An 18,408-nucleotide genomic window follows, 5' to 3' on the forward strand; every position below is an offset into this window, starting at 1 on the left:
ATTAAAACACAAAAAGGAAAACCAGAAGCTTTTTTTTTTTTGGGAGCATGTTTACAACTTTCTGGCCATTTTTTAGTTTGTTTGCTTTTGGTTGTTTTTAAGGAAAAGAAAAATGTTGACCCATGTGCAACACTACTGTTCATGGCTGAACTGTGACTTTTACAGCTTATTTTTTCCCTCCCAAAGCTTAATTTCCATGTTTAGTTAAATACATAAAACCTATGGAGCTCTATCATCACAGTAAGTACATATTCATCGTGACAATTAAACTTCTTGGCTTCCCTAAGAAGTATCTGATTGGAGAGGCAAAGTAATGATGGTCTGCACAAATTAGCTCCAGAGTTCTAAGGTATCCAAGCGGTATTGCCCTCCATAAACACATCAGCTTCGGGAAGCAACACACAGAGGTGACCAAACACAGGTAGTTACCTTCTTAGTAAGAGCTGCCAGCACAGGGGCATACTCCAGTAACTCTTGACAAAGTTGCAAAGTTTCAGTGTTTCAATAACCCACACCAGCATTAGGAACAGTTAAAACTCTGTGTTAAAGCCATGCATCAATAAAAGAAACACTCCTTTCCAACTGCAATCCATGCAAGGTACTTAGAGAAAAGTACCTTTCAGCTAATAAACCTCCTCAATTCTCCTTTCCCACCAAAATACTGTATATTTTGTCATTGGAAATCCAGAGCAACACCTTGAATTTAGAAAATGTGTCTTATTTCATCACTAGTGTGGAAGCTGATCGAGAATAAAGTGATAGAGATTCAAGAATGATCGCTCCCAGCTGTGGCCCTGTGAGAAACAGCAATATACCTCCTAGAGCGATGAAGGGAGAACAAAAATGGACATTATTTCTGCTTCAACTAGAAGGTTAGGAAGTGAGGGATACAATTTAAAGTGAGTCAACCATTGCTGTGCTGAAGATACAGAAATAGAGTAGTAATGAAACATAACTTGCAAAGCCTAAATACTTAGTTCTGTTTCAAGGTCATGTTTGCAGATGTGCTTTGAAAATAACCATAAATAATTTAATTCAATACGATCTCATTTCCAAGAAAGGCAGAAAGTCATTCTACTAAGTTATATTTCAACAGGGTTTAAATAATATATCAACAAGGTTAGCTGCTGGAAATAGCAAACAATAAAACCTTGAGCATAGGTGACACCAAATAAAAAAATCCTGTATGTTTAGTTGGGGATGAAGGATATTGCCAAATAAATAAAAGAATTAGCTTATAGTTGCATGAAAAGTCCAGTCAAATCATGCCCAGGATGTCAGCTCTACACAGCGCTTTGCAACCTTGGAGTTTGAAAGACAACAGCTCAGTAGTGTAAGACAGAGATTACCCCACAGACACTTAGCAGACACCAAGGACACAGCTCTTCAACTTGCACTAAATTCCCATTCAACTGGATAGACTTAAGCAGATGTCTAAGCGTTATGTGCTCAATTGGAGCTTTATAGATAAGTTCTATTAAGGTATTTCTAATTATTTTGTTTGCCCTGACTGCATATAGCTTATAGTTCTTGATCCTTAGCAATAAAGGGATACCAGGGAAAATGTTATTAAAATATATTTTGATAGCAATCAACTAATCATGTCTTGTGACATTTACTGTTTTTGTAGGCTTCTGTTTCCAGGGTCCAAAGCTGAAAATAGCAGGTTTTAAGTGATACCAAACTTTTAGTCTTCAGTGCTTTTAAATGTTAATACCAACAAACTAAAAATAGACTCATAAAATTTAAAATGAATTGTCCTTAAAACATTCAAGATTTGGAATGTTTGACCTATGAATTCATTAACCTCTGGAATTAGACAGAAGAAAGCAAGATGGAGAAGACCTTCAAATACTTCAATGGGATCTAATGTTTTATGGTGTAACAAGCTGTTTGTGTCTGCTGCCATAATTAATTACACTCATGCTTCCCTTTTATCTTTTGTTAATAAAACAGATGACAAAATATAACAAAGCATTTTCATTACTTGTCTGTCCAGTCAGTAATCTGCATGAATTACCTGAAATAAAAGATCTCAAAAGAAAGAGTACACAAGAAGCTGCCAAACCACATATTCTCTTCCTACTTTGTTTTCCATTGACTAGCTTTTTCTTGTAATTCAATAGCAAAGGAAAAAACCAACAAACACTATTGTACTTTATTGCTTCTTGTGTAATGTGGTGAAAGAACTGACTCAGAAACTTGTTTTCTATTTTCAGCTGTATTATTTGGTCTAATAAAAGCTTCTACCTCTCCGTCCACCATTTCCCTTCTTTTTACTCTTAAGTCACTGTGCAAAAGAACACTGGTACTTCGTTACTATGATTAGTTCTGAAACATTATAGATACCTATTATTTGTGGGGCAAGAATTTAATTAGCATAATAATAGAGTACTATGGCAAGAATTTCTGACTAAAAAAAGTGTTGAAATCCTCTGTGGTTCAGCATTCAGGAGCAAGGGAAAACGGAAACTCACACCACTTTTAGAGTCTGAGAATTACTGCACCCAAGTAGTAATTTACACAGATCCCACAAGAAATGGCAGAGCCATAGGAAATGCCACTCTTAACCACATAGGGTTACATTTGACTGACAACTGCACTCAGCCCATCTTTTTCCAATTAAGCTCCATCTGCTTCCTTGGTTGGACTGGCTGGCCTAAGGCCTCTCAACAGGACACCCATTGTATGTTACTTCATCCACTTCCCCAAAAACCTTTCTCTGCCAGAAGCCTGGGGATGCTTCCTCAAAGCATGTCATTGGGCAGGGGCAGGCAAGATGGGTGGGTGGATGAGTGGGAGTGGATGCATTGCATGTGAGCATTGGCAGAAACCTGAAAAAGCATGGGCTTAGTAACATCCAAGGAAGGTTTAAGTCTCTACAAAATAAAATAAAAAGCACCATTTTTCTTTCATTATATAGTCTGACCAAAAAGCTTCTGAAACCAAAATTAAATAGTGTGTTCCCTTCCACTCCCCAACATACACACTCTAAAATAAATAATGGCCAAACTGATTTAAATGAAATTCTGTAGAAGAATTTGTGCTTGGATGAAAATGGCACATTTGAGCCTGAAGCAAAAGTAAAACCGCCAAGTTATAAACCTCTCAAAGGGAGGTTTATAATGGAAATGCCAACAGACCCTTAACTATAGTGGAGCTGTTAGGTGCCAACATATAAATAATTCTAGTTTTTGCGGTCACTTACATTAAATTAGATACAGTGCAAGTAGAAACAGTAGGGTTCTGATTCAGTAAACAGTAACAGCCAAGAGTGCATGTTTGGATTTTTAGACAAGTATAGCATAGATTTGATGCTGGCTCTGAAATGGGGTCTATAAGGACATTTGGACTTTTTAAAGTAGTAAGCAAGCCATATTCTGAATTCTTGAGGGCTTGTAAAATAAAAACCTCCTTAACAAGCCTTGCTGCCTACTGTTTCAATCTTCTAAGATTCCTTTACTCCAGTAACCAAAAAAATGCTCCATTCAAGATTGGTGTAATTGTCTACTAAAGAAAACAACATACTAAGTAAATGTACATAGTCACATTTAGTGTTAAGAATTGCCGAGCATATTAATACAGTGGGAAAAAAAGTGTCACTGACCAAACAGTAACAGATTAACCACCTTCTTCTTTAATAGGTGTGCCAGTTGTTGTAATGTTACTAATAGAAATGCTTTTCTATAGTTCAGCTTGTTCTGGAACTGGAATGATGCATTTAGGTGATCAAGTATGTTCATTTTGGTCCTGAGAGGAATTTATTGCACTGTTTCACAGCAGTTAAGTCCCATGCCTTAACATGATTTGTTGAGGCAGTGAGGGATGCTATTAGGGCTCTCTGCAGGAACTTCCATCTTGGACAGGGTGGGACCCCTCTGAGGCAGCCAAGATTCAGGCTGAGGCTGCTAAGAGGATGTTGTATCTCAGGAAACTCTCCTGCTTGCCAAATTCACATCAGTTTCTCATTTTGTGCTTCCACTACAAAACTCTACCACTGCCCCAGCATCACCCCTAACTCCCCGCTAATATAAATCCTAAGATGAGTATCTGCAGAAAGAGGAAAGTTAGACACACCCCTGGTTTACTCTAACTACATAGGGCTCGACTATGACAACGTTTCACATGCTGATAACCTACTGAAAATTCCTTTCTCCAGCTGTCCTTCAGCTTTTAAAAGAGGAAGGAAATTGCTGTTCTTCTTGCACGTGCAACATAAAATGCCTTACTCAAGACAAAAAGCATCTAGCTCCTACCAAATACTGCTTTCAGACTACTAGCAATTGTAGCAATTCTGGGAAGTAGTTTAATCAGAAAAATGCTGGACCTCAGAAATCAACCAAGTCGAACAGCTAACCATGTATAGTCATGTGTCTCTACAGATTACCTCCATGTTAGTTTCATAATGAAATCCACAATTTTAAGCAAACCCAAGAAATCTAACACAAATGAAACACAAGTAGTAGGCTCCTCAGCCACAGCTAAAAGTCAATGTTACTTTCTTTGTACTCGCTGTGGCAAATACACTAAGAGCCACAAACCACACATTCCCACCATACATTCTCAGAAAGCAATGGAAACACGAATCGAAAACAAAATGACAGCCAAAATGCACATTTCTGACTGTGTATGGTTAAACTATACGATCACTGCGTCACTAGAATCTTACACAGTTTGCAGCAACTCGTTAAATAAAGCAAATGGATAATAATTACATGTCAGATTAGTATTCCTGTCAATTTGCTAAGCTTCACATTAAAAAGAAACCCTAACTCCATTAGTTTACCAGCAGTCAAACAACATACCGGGATATTATCAAATCATTATGCGGATTTACTTAAAATACATAAAGAGTTTAATAAAGTGTGACAGTGTTTCACACTGCTCCCCCCATTTTGCCACAAATAATTTAACATTCTTCCAGAACACAGAATAATTAAAACACAACTGCTTACAGAACCAGGAAGAGAAACTGAAGGTATGGCATTGGGATAAAATTTCCATGCATTAGTCTGTTCCCATCAAGCCATCTCTTAATTTTTCTTACGAACAGATACGGTTAAAGCTGTATAAGGTTTAGGAAATTCCACACAACGTGTCCCAGCAAAACTACAGGAATTAAAATAAGAACCAAATTTTAAGGGTTAAAATTATAGGTCAAATACAGTGCAGTAAATAAATTTTTTTCCCACTTCAAGTCCTATGTTGTACTTGGCATGAAGAGAACTGTAGTTAAAAACTGTTTCTTCAGCTCTGGAACTGCAAGACCCTCCTCTGTCCTCCGCTTTTCAGTAGACTGAAGTGGTGAGTCAACAGGACTAAATACTGTTGGACAAACTGAAAGGTGAACATTTACATAGCTTGTATGCTGACAGTTGGATTCTAAATGCTTATTAATGGTAAAAGGCAATACTCTTTCCCTTACTGTTTTATTTCATGACACAAATCATGGTTTTTTTAAATGCGGTTGAAGGAAGAAAAATTAGGAAATCTTGGTATTTCTATGTGCTCCCTGTGGATTAATCAGGAGCTGTTCTGCTAAGGACAAAAGCTCAAGCTACTGAATTGTTTCACAATGGGCAGCACTACACTAAACACTGCAAATATGGAATAATTTTTAGGTATTTGTTTCAAGTGCATAGGGACTACTTCTGCTAGAACATTCTCCCCCTGTTTAGTCACACAAGACACTTCTCAAAATATAAAAATGTTCTGAACGACAAGACAACATTCTGCAATGATCCAGTGACTTAGAATGGCTCCGGGTCATAGAATAATATTGTCACAAATAAATCCAATACTTGGCCTGCTCATCACTATGACTTTAAAAATGAAACACAAGGAACCCAGAATACTAGAGCATCATCCAGATGGGGGTAAATAGAAGATCAGCTTTCATTCCTACTCATCCTGGATTCAGCTATTTAGGGGATCAACAAGTGATTTACTTTCAAAGGCCTGCACCACAAGACAAGGTTAGCTCTCCCTGCCTGCAAAATTTACCCCATGTGTGTTTGTTTCTTTTCTTTTTTGCTTCTTTAGTTTAAGTGTTTAAAGGGCCTTCAAAGGAGCATTCTTCAACACAGAGCAGTTTGCACAAATGTGTCCTAAGGCTTAAGATGTGTCCTAAGGTTCAGACACTTAGGATGTTAATGTTTCTTTCCACATGTCTAGTGTAAGATCTGCAGATCTCTCTTGATGAATAACAGACAAAATAAAACATGTAATTCTATGTTGGGCCACATCTTCAGTGTCCCAGTCCATTTAAATAAGTGGTGTGATTTAACCCCAGCTGGCAAAGAAGTAGTACCGTGCAGCCACTCACCGCTCACCCTCTCCCAGTGGGATGGAGAGGAGAAACATAAAAAAAGGTAAAATCCATGCATTGACATAAGAACAGTTTAATAACTGAAATAAAATAGAGTAATTATAACAATAATATCAATAGTAGTAATAATAATAAATGGTGATGAAAAGGGAGGCAACAAAAAGAGAGAGTGAAATAAAACCCAAGAAAGACAAGTAATGCACAGTACAGTTGCTCCACTGACTAATGTCCAGCCCATTCTCAAGCAGCAATGAGCCCCTCCCAGGCAATTCCCCCAGTTTATATACTGAGCATGACGTTCTATGCAATGGAATATAACCCTTTGGCCAGTTCAGGTCAGCTGTCCTGGCAATGCTCCTTCCTGGCTTATTGTGCACCTTGTTATTGACAGAGCATGGGAAACGGAAAGTCCTTGACTGGAAGTAAGCACTACTTAGCAAGAACTAAACATCAGTGTGTTATCAACATAATTCTCATTCTGAAGAAAACAGCGCTGTACCAGCTACTAGGAGCAAAATTAACTCTATGCCAGCTGAAGCCAGTTAGTAAGGTTTCTCTAGATTTTTTTTTTCCCCCCAAAAATCAGGAACTCCACACACAGACTGAAAAAAATCTGTTTAAGGCAACACTGAATTACAAGTACAACTGCTTTGTATTAAGATTCAGAGAAAACTGCATTTTCTCCAGTGGCACCTCCAGAGCTCGTGGCTGGCAGGACTGTTCCCACACTGATGGCCGCTGCACAGGCACAGGGCACTCCCAGCCTACTCTGCACGGTGCCTTCCTGTTCAGACTTCCCGCTCTGTGTGCCTGGTGCTAGGCTCAGTACTGACATGTGCACCATCCACATTTAGCACAGTATGGAATTAGGACTCATATGGAGTCAGGGGATTATTAAGGTCTGGTGCTCATCATCCCCACTGTCCCAAGAGCACAGGAGTCACGCTAGGTTTTTTTGACTACATGAAAAATACACACTTTGAACAAGGCACTCCATGGAAAGAACAAAAAGAGAGAAAAAGATGTCCATGAATATTTAAAACCAAAACAAACTTTGTAGAAAGCTTCAAAGCCATCACTTCATTCCAGAAACATTCCCAAACACCACCTGCAACCCCTTAACTTTAAACATTCTCTAGGAGAAGCAATCAAAAATTAAAAAATGAAATAAAATTTACTTTTATTCCCTAGGACTTATGACAGGCTGACATTTGTAGATCTTCCCTACTCTCGGTATCTCAGAACATTTGACAGGAAGACCCTGATACTAGCATTAAAGTAACCACAAGCAAACAGAGAAGTTATTAGGAATGTGGTAACAGCTCACATGCAGCAGTGAATATTAGAACCATTTTTACTGAGAGAAGGAATGTTGGCTCTAACTCTGCACTTATTCCTTACTCTTTTTCAAAGAGTGCCACAGGGATTTCTAACTTCCATCTGGACAGTTTTCCTTTAAGTGTTTTTGAACACCATGTGTGAGAACACAACAGGATTGTAGACATTAGAGATGGAAAAGACCGATTAGATCATGTAGCCATCCTCCTGCCTGTTGTAGATTTTTCCCTACAGAATAGTTCCTAGCACTTTGCCCAGTACAGTTTAAAGCGTGTTGAGATACTTGGCTTCAACTGTCTCCTTTGGAAATTATTCCACAGTGTATGAAGAATGTCGTTAGGACATTTTTCCTGGTAGACACGGCACGCATTTTTCTTTCCTTAATGATTTCCAGCCTATTATTCCTGGTTATATCCCATTGAGCCAGCCTGAATAACTCATCTTTACACCTTTGAATAAATGGAGACAGATATGTTTCTCTGCACATTGGTCACTATTTGGCCAGACTACACACAATTTTATTGCCAAAATATACAATATGCTTTAATAAAATCATTTATTCCACCCTTTTAGTCATTGTAGGATAATTGTCTCCACCCCAGTGAACATTTTTAGATGATACTCTCAACAATCTGTTCATTCTTCCTTAACTTCTGCTACCTTATTTTATAGAGAATGCAAAAGGCATAATAGACTTATAGAAGAAAAGAGCCTTGCAAAGTCAGCACGTAAGTAAATATACTACCTAACTCTTCTGAAACAGCAGCTGCTACCAACAAAGTGATATTTGCACAGGGTTTATATTTCCTCCCCTCTGTATCAAAACATGCATTTTCCCAATGTGTAAGATTCTCAAGATCTTCAGTCCTTTCCATCTTCTCTCCAACAAAACAGCTCTATTAAACTAGCTTTATTTTGACAAAGAAGTATTGTTATATAATTTAAAACATAAGTTATTAGAAATCAGAAGCTTTTTAAGCATCTCAGATTTCAAAATATTTTTTCATCCTCATTTCAGCTTCCTTAAATCAGTTCACCCGATTCTTCCCTTTTTTGTCATCAGTTACTTCCTGCATTATTTTCCCTCATCTAAATTTCAGAATAACTCAGTGATATTTTTCACACTACCTTTAGTATTAAGGCTGTACATTGTAATTTCTACTACCATCCCTAGATCACAGACTGCAAAAAATTAGTATGATTAAATGCCTTCAGCAAAAAATGTAAACAGAGAAATTAAGAAACATGTCAGGAAAGAAAAAACTACACGAGACATGTAGTGACTGAGGAAGAGCAAAGGAAGTGAGGTAAAAGTGTTATACTCAATACCAGGAACACAGAGAACATTGTGGCCATTCTGAGCACACACATTTAGGCTTTAAAAATACAGCATAAAAACATAAATCCAGAAACAATAATGGAGCAAATACTGCTATGCCTTTAGATGTTTTTCCTCACCAACAAGAACACCTGCCATTGAGGGGGATAGGTCAGAATTATTAGTTCTAAATTCATGAACCGATGTTGGAACCCTGGGTTCAGAGAATTTCAGTCTTTCAGTGCTGACAGGCAATGATCCTCAAAAGCACACTGCATTTGACCTGAGGCCCGGGGAAAGGCTTCCCTTTTTATGTGATAGCACTGAGATTGTTGCTGTGTAATTAAAAAGAAATTTGTTATGTCACTGGGTGGAACATGTAGAGATGTAGAAAAATTAGGTTTATGGGATTTAGTAACAAGATGGAGGATTTTGGGTGTGGGTTTGTTCTTCTTTCCTCCTCCTTCACAAATCTGGGTGTTCAGATATTGTTCTAGTATTGGTTCAAAAAACCTGCAATGCGGATCATAAATGAATAGTTACTGGGTTATAAGTAAAAATAAATTAGTTGGCATTCCATAATTGGATAGTCTGGACTTTAAATGGCCTTGGAAGTTAGAACATTTTCCACCTTGTTAACTTAGAAGGCACACTCCGTGCAGCTGTGCTACAGATAAGAATTAATAAACATCAAATTAGAAGAACAACTCAGCGTCTTCAGCCTTTTAATGCAACCTCTGAGTAAAAGAACTCGTGAATCAGAGGCAAAATCAAAATACAGAAATCAACAAACCTGCTTCATCTTTATAGTGTTTCAAAGATCCTAACAGATCCAATCACTGCCTTCCAGACCAGAAAACCAAAACTATACCAAACCTCTACGTCACTGAATTCAGGAGATTCCTTATTTTATTCTTTGTGTTTATTAAAAACGACATAGATGCCTCAAATTAGAGACACTGAATTAACCCACCAACTCTTCCACTCCCATAAAGTCATAAGACTGCAGTTCTCTAAAGGTGCACAAAGCTAAAGAAACAAAGTAGACACAACTTAATGAAACCAGTTCAAGTAGCTCTACAAAGGCTCCCCAACAAAGACAGGTCTATTAAATCAGTTTAATTCTGGCAAAGATATTGATTATGCATCTTTATTACAACAGAACTTACAAGCTAAGAGATGCAATGTTTGAACTACTTGTTCCTAATTCCTATTATTTAGTCTAGTCTGAAAGTGCCTTTCAAATCATCTTGGCAAGCATTAGTGTGCATAAAGTCTTAACTCTTCTGCTTCCCTTGGAAAAGACACAGCACAACGTGCCTTCAACGTTCAAGTAAGAGAAACATAATTTGCTTCTCCTGTTTCAGGAAGGTGCCCCTTTTAAAAAAAACAACAAAACAGCTGGAATAATGAAATATATTGCTAAATAAAATAAAATAAAATAAAACATCTCCAGAGTGTTTCTAATAATTTTTTTTCCTTTGCTCCATATTAAGTAGAGATCTGGCCATGCAGGGAATAAGTCTGCAACGCAGCCCTCAAGGACTCACATTATACTTTACATTAACAGTGACCTGAAGTCTTAACTTGTCAGTGTTACTATTAATACTGTTTCCATCACTTAATGATTAGCTGAAGTTTACGGAAGCAGTACTGTAAGATGAAACAGTTTGAAATGACAGCTGGAATAGAAACTACAACCTCTTCTAGCCACCTCCAACGCAGTTTCTAAAAACAAAATCTTTTATTCTACTCTTTATTACCATTTTAGCATGACTACAGTTCTCTGTATGACAGCTCTTACTAACAATTAGCAGTCTGACTTTTTAACTGACTACTCTCTTGTCCAAAGGACACAGTGAAGGGGAAGATCTTCTAAAGTTTCATTATCGGACCTTAAAGAACCAGATTTACAAAACAGTTGAAAACATTTTTTTCATACCTCCAAAACCAGAAAAACAAATCAAGCTGTCACATCATTTTGTGAAGTCCCAGTAGAATGCTGTACAATGTATTTTGAGCAGATATGGAGTTGATACAATTTCAATAGTCAGTGGAAGGGGAAAAAAGTTGAAAAGGTTGTATCTGAACACTAACAATGCTTACAACAAAGAAAGAATCACATCAGAAATAAAAAAAAAAAAAATCAGTCAATGCTCTTTCGGAAATTATTATTTTGTCTACTGAGTTAAAGAGACAGAACTATTACAGCAGCGTCAGTGAAGCCACTAGTGAAGTTTACTCTGGATTACAAGGTGAGAATCTGTATCATACTTCTACTGAAATCAGTGGGAGGACAAATTTGACACAATTCTTGAAGGCTAAATTTAGATCCTGTACTTAGCCAGTAGTATCTTGTGCCAACAGAAGTCAGTTTTAAATATGCTTCTGTGATAATGTGTGCTTTAAAATACTTTTATACATACAAAGATGAAGAATCCAGTCTTCACAGAGATAAATTTCCTGTCTAGATTAAAAAAAAAAACCAACCAAAAAACATGGATTTTGAAGTGTTTCCTCATTTGTCTCATGCTCACAAAGAGGTCACAAACCAGGGCAGCACTGGGAACCATGACACAACTTTCTCATGTGGACCTGCAAGAGATCCTAATCCCAGGCTAAAGCGATTGCTATCTCTAGACAGCATTAGCAGCATAATCTGCATGCAACTACTGGGATAAGAAGTATTTTCTGAAGTCACTGACTACAAAATAATACTACAGTGACTTGGTTCATCAGCTTCTACTTAATGGGTCCTGACTGTAAGCTGCAAGTAAATGCTGTAGGCCAATCATATGAAGAAGACAGCACTACTAAATTGGCATGCAGGCCCATCTGAAAAAGATCAAGAGAATTCATCTTTTGGGGGCAAGGCTGCAAACAAGCCACTAAAATCTGGGCCTAATGCTATGCCCAAAGATTCTTCATTTGCAATGTCAGGACAGGATTAAAATCACTACTATCTCTCCCCGGGGTTTACAGACCGAGCAATTTCCAAAATATTATTCAGTTTGTGAACTTGTTCACTGTGCAGATGAATGCTAACATCAGGCAACACCCAAATACCTAAAAACACAAGTGGAGTTGTCTGCCAATAACAGCTAGTAAACAGACAGCTCTAAAGAGGACACTTCAGGCATGCTGCTTTCTCTTCCTCCTCCCTCTGTCCCACAAACACTCTCCTTGAAACGCCTGCCAACTCTATTGCATTGCACAGCAACAGCATAGTGCCTGCCAATTTCTAGAGAGCCAAGCATACTTCTCCATTTAGTGTTTTGTAAGAAGGCCAACAATGCTGTCAGGACATACAAAAATACCCCAAAGACTTGATGTGCTAGGTATTGAAAGATGGAAATAACAAAGCATAACATTAAAGTTTTTTTTCCAACAGACTTAACTTCTCCCATTTCTAGCAAGTGCCCACTTCAAACATGATTTGCACAGAGTGCTCCTTGGTCTTCACAAACATATTAAGGACTAGAAAAGTTAAGTCTCAATTCTTTCCCCCTTATTCAGGATATCCCTAAATCTGTAACTGGCACTAACCACCGAGTTATTTGTATTCAGATAAACCACTAACATGAAAAAAGCCATCTGTATTCATACTAGTCAACTATATGTTATCATATTAACTGTCTTGCCCTTACCATTTTCTCAAGGAACAAAACCCCCTAAACAGCTAAAGTTCTTTCAGACGCTATCTTTTCTTTTTTTTCTTTGTAGTTATAGTCAGCCTTACAGCAAAAATTTACAGGTAAAAATAGATTACAGACATTTCTAAAAGGTAAATAATTCCCTCAGGAAAACAGCATATTTGGCAGAAAGGGATTGAAGAAAACAACATAGGAGTACATCAGAATTGCCCAACTGATAAGCAGAAAGCCATGCTGTGTTTAAAAAAAGAATCAGATAAATACATCATCTGCCCAAAATACATTTTTTCTTTGGTTTTTCTTCCCAGGCTGATTAGCTCCCTGGCTTTATCAAACAGAACTACTATTTTGGCTGAGAAGTAAGAATCTTGTCTTCTCCATTATATCCTTCAGTATCACCTACCTGGATCTTCCTATTTTCTGTTCACAATAGAATTTGGATGAAAATTTTGGCTTTTAGCGTGTAGTCAAATCCTGCCTTAGTTCACAGTTGAAAACTAAAAAGATTGTTAGTTTTTACTCATCAGGAAGATAAAGAATTCTCAAAATTCCCCTTACATTAATTTTTAGAGTGGATTGTAAAAACCTCATGATTTTCCCACATAAAATGAGGTTTCCTCACCTTCTAATTCTAGGTGTTTTGGAGAAGAATTCAACAATAGAAACTATCAGTTATTTTTTTGTTTTCAAAACATTAATTTTGTTTTTGCTCTCCTTTGTCCACAAAATGAAAATACTTTCCTGCTCTATATTATTTCTTACAAGAGACTAAATACTCAGAGATCAGTAGTTAGCAACTTTTAAGAATAGACAATTATCACCCACATTCTTCAACTGTTATAAAACCAGACAAATCTGTTTTCTTTTGATAAAGAAATCCTATATTCCTCACTTCATTCTCTCCTTTTTAATTAATGAAAACCCAACAGAACTGCTTAATGACAACCAGTTTTTCCCTAACAGAAAGAAACAGATGGAGGCTGAAGGAATGTGAATAACTGCATAAAAATGCAACTTTATGAAAGAAGTTAAATTAAAAGGACCACAGTACCATATCCCAAGAAAGCTTTTTCTCCAAGTCTAACACAAAAGCATACTCCTAAGTCCTAAGAATACTCCTGTAATAACATACTTACCTGTAATGCAATTAAACAACAACAACAAAACAGAATACTGTACACATAGCAAAAAAAAGCAACTTATAGCAGTAAGGGTACAAATTGGTGACTGAAATTGCAAACAAAGAGACAACTTGTCCAATATGAGGTAAACTGCTAATGAAGACTTACCTCCAGAAACTGGGGCATCCATGAAAACTGCTCCCATTTTTTCAACAGCTTTGGCTAATTCTTTTGAAACTGCTGGATCTATAGTGCTGGAATCTATTAGCAATGAGCCTTTCTTCACTTTCCTAAAATAAAGATTTATTATTATTATTATTATAATTACTATTATTATGAGGAGATATTTGCAACTATTACCATGGCACTGGCTTCCCTCAGCATGGTAAATGTGCAGACATTTTGTGATACTCTAGTAAATGTGAAGTTTTAAACCCTTTTGAGCAAGATCTGCTCAGTATTTATACTGCTGAGTATGTATACCACAGTTTTGAATCATTCAAAGCCCAATAAAAGCGGAACACAAAAAAGGATGTTCTTCTTAAACACTATTACAAAAGAATTACACAAAAAGGACGCACTAGGAAAACCTTCCAGTATACAAGCTGAGTAGTATATAATACAAAGATCACCTAAGATGCATTCTAAGCAACTGCTGATACAGCCTAAAATTTAATATATAACAATAAAATGTTCTTTTAATATATACAGTATCTTAAGTTCTTATCAGAATGGTCTGATTTCATTCTTTTAATCATTCTACAATTTATTCTACATAAAGACCATAACCAAAACCACAGAAGCCCACTGAATATTTTAAGTGAAGCATAGAGAAAAATGTTTTCCCACCGATAGCCAGTACATTTAGGTAGATCTGTATTCCAAACTGTAGATCACAGAAAGTTGTATATCTGATTAAAAAATTCAATAAAATTTTTGAAATTTACAAAATTTGAACTTTTTTATTGCCCTCCACAACAAAAAAGTTTATTTTTATCCCTCTTTCTATTGAACTATATCATGATTTCTAGTCCACCTGACCAGCAATTGCCATGAAACCAAACACCAGAATTTTTCAGTCATAAAAAGGTGTCCCATTTAAAGCTACTCATGACAGATAAAGAGCTCCACTGCACCTTGCATGCTGTTGGCAGTACAGTGGATTTCACTTAACTGAATTACCCAGATTCCTGGAAATAATCTCTCAATGTATACATTGTGACCTCACTGGAACTCCAGACTCAAACAGTGCTGCATACACAAAACTCATCCCTTTTCATGGAAGGGACAAGCTGCTGCAGTTACCAGCACAGCAGATAAGGTACTATATCATCTCCGTTTATGTTTAGAACAAGAAGCATTGGCACAGGCTCCTTGGTAACACAGAGGGATGACTAAGTCAACCTTTAAACACTTCATGTTAATAAAGTTTTCTTTTGTAAAGCTTTAAAAGCTTTACAAAATTTATGAAAGTCAAACCAGTGAGCAAGGACCAGGTCACTCAGAGCAACAATTATCCCCTACTGCCAAATTACACTTCCTTCTCTTAACATAGAGACTGAGAAGCTGCAGCAGCATAGGACTGCTTTCCACATCCTCTGTTCCCTGACAGATTTTCCACATCTAGGTACTCAAGAGATTAACTGGCTGGACTGTATCAGTAAGTACTGCCGATTGTTCTTCAAACCACTGCCATCATGGGTACAGTTCTCCCACAGCTGCTTCCCGAGCTTTGTGGGACAGATTCAATTACCCATCTTCCCTGAAGGGTCTAAGCTATGGATACTCAGATCTGCTCAGTCCTACTTTATGAGGAATTAAACTACAGACATCAAGGGAAGGAAGCAACTATTATTCCTATACAGCATAAACAACAGAAATCCCTCTCCTCTAGTTCCATTTTCTTATCACTGCATCTTAATATTGTACAATCAAAACCTAAAAAGGCATCATCATTTTTGGATAATCTACTGTACTTTTGTCTTCTATGTGCTTCTTCCTTTACCCTACCAACCTGGATAGCTGTAAGAGCCTACATGATCCTCAGAGGTATCCAGTAGCCTTAGTCACCCTGCCAGGAGCAGTGTACATGTAGCCAGAACAGACTTTTAAATTATATTTAGATTTGACTTGGCAAGTTCAAAAACTCTGAGCATTAGAATTCTGCAGACTATGGATTTAAGGCTCAGTGGAAATCCCTCCACAAAAGTTAGAAACCACTGTTTCACATTAAACAAACTCTTCAGGTATTTTTTTGTGTAATGAACAGATAATAAGAATAGAAATCAATGAAGTCTTGTCAGCCATTCTATGGTAATACACTTCAATACTATAAGACACAATGGCGTCTCTTCAGAACATTTAATTTATAGGATTTCAAGTTAAGGAAAAAAGTATTTGAGCAAATACTTGTTGCCAGCAAATATTATAGTTGTACTTGAGTGTAGTACATTACATTATGGTAAAAGAACCATGCAACTGAAAAGACAGATAATAGTTAAGTTGCCTGATATGCACAAAAATCATTATTCTGCTGAAAATAAAATTAAGACTTTAGCCAAAAGCCATTCAAAAGCAAGCACTGTATAAAAGAACTCATATAATTAAAAATATCAATAGTGACAGGACAGAGAATATTTAATTCAGTGCCCTGAAGGCAGCAAGAGCTAGAACAACAGCGATCATCAGACAAACCTTGAGTATGAGTGGAAATTCTCCAAACTACAAAAAAATCTTACTTTAGAATTCCATTTGCTCCTGTGTAAACTTCTTTTGCATTGGGACTAGAAGGCAGCATGGTAATAATTCTGTCTGCTCTTTCTGCTACATCTGCTGGGGATTCTGTTACCTTTTAAAGAAAAAAAACCAAACAATATTAGCTTACACAATTCCTGAAAAAGAAATGTCAGACAGGTTTGATGAGTTTGGTTTTAGTATTCACGGGTCACAACTAAGCTAGGTAAAAAATTAAAACACAAGAAAAACTCCTCTCCTAATGAAAATATTGGTTATTTGGATCCAGTAACAGAAAGAAAAAAAAAAAAAAGAAAAGGTTCTCCTATCATGGAAGTTCCTCCACAGTATCTGCCAAGGGGGATGCTTTCATCCCATCAACCCATTCATGAATCTTCAATTCACTACAAACCCTGCATCTAAACAAAATATTTCTCTACAATGTTTCTAAGGAGGGACAACATGAAAGGATCACAAAAATCTCACTGTTTTCCTTGTCTTCTATATGGCATTGAAAGAGAGGAAGACTGAGGAAAAAAGGAAGAAATTACTTAATGCACCTCTGAGCCTCACCTTAAAAGAAATCAGATAAACTAACTGATGTTTCTCACAATATTACAATTGGCATTTTTAAAATGGGAAATTATCAGCTCAAGCCTCCTTCACAAAAAAGATCTGAAAAATTTTCAAAATATATTATTAGGTATTAGTTGTTAAATAACCATACCTAAATTGAAAGGTATATTACTTTTCCCAAGTAACTTTCAGAGGCAGGCAGTATAGTATTTAAGATACATACACAACAAATGAAATATTGACAGCTAAGTAGTGAGTTTCACTTGGAAGGCATTTACAACTAAGACTCCTGTCCAGTACTGGTCTGAAATAATTAATTTCTTCAAAACTGCATTGTTAACACATTCATAGCCCAGGGGAAACTGCAACAAAAATACAGCTTATTCTTTTATCTTTAGCCCACAAGGATCAAATCTAATTTCAGTCATTTGTAATAAATGCTAAATTTTGCCTTGAAGAACTTCTGGGATACAGCATGAGAAACTTCTTGATTTTTATTTGACTTGTGAACAAAAGAAAGGAAGACTGTATATAGTCACTGAACAAGGCTCTTGGGGAAAAAATAGTAAAGAAACTGGCATAGATGGGACTGAGAAACATGGCAGATTTTGTTTTGAAAGAATGAGTTAATACTGCACAAAACATCTGGCATACCACACAATTACAAAAGGAAACATGCTCTAGTCTAAAGAACAAAGGTTAGCAGGAATAAATGAGGCAATTATAAGCAGCAAACCTATATCTGATTAGTTAATTTTATGACTTGCCTCCCTGGAGACCAGAGAGCCTATCTCTTTAAAAAGAAGTATGACACCTTTGGTTTAGTTCAGAGTATCTCCGGTTTGGTTCAGTCCCAATGTGTATTATTAGAGGAAGTATGAAATTGGAACCTGAATTTATATATGTCTTCTTATTTGAAACTATGATCTCCATTATTCTTAGAGGTTTGCAGGGTATCAGCTGAAGACTCAGGGGCCCATTTGCATCTTTCAACCAGAAGCTGAAAAACATACTGTACTGGACACACAACAGAAGTAGCACATCAGCCTCAAATTTCTACTTGGCTACATGGACAGAAGACAGCTGGGTTTTGGTTACAGTGTTAAACAATTCTTAAGCAACACAGGTGCAAAGAAGACACAGTACCATAGTCATCTACATGGAAATTCATTTATTCTATCCATGTCTTTCAAAATACTAACATGCCTTTTATATGAAGAAAATGAGATTTAAAATGTACACAGACTGGGACAGTACTTTTACAACCATACAAAGGAAAATCTTTCTGCTACCTTGAAGTAAGTAGCAAAACAAAGTGGGAATTAAAAGTAGGAATAGTCA

General features: G+C 36.8%; 1 protein-coding gene across 1 annotated transcript in view; it reads right to left on the minus strand.

Annotated features, from left to right (window-relative positions):
* HIBADH (3-hydroxyisobutyrate dehydrogenase) overlaps positions 1–18,408 on the minus strand; it is an 86,421-nt gene that overhangs the window by 56,838 nt on the left and 11,175 nt on the right. Inside the window, exons 3-4 of the mRNA XM_082282107.1 lie at positions 16,497–16,606; positions 13,927–14,048 (exon numbers count right to left, since the gene is read on the minus strand). Of these exons, the coding sequence (XP_082138233.1) occupies positions 13,927–14,048; positions 16,497–16,606 (232 nt within the window). The remainder of the gene's footprint in view (positions 1–13,926; positions 14,049–16,496; positions 16,607–18,408) is intronic.

The sequence above is a fragment of the Coloeus monedula genome (assembly GCF_965178545.1).
Source record: "Coloeus monedula genome assembly, chromosome: 1".
NCBI lineage: Eukaryota > Metazoa > Chordata > Aves > Passeriformes > Corvidae > Coloeus > Coloeus monedula.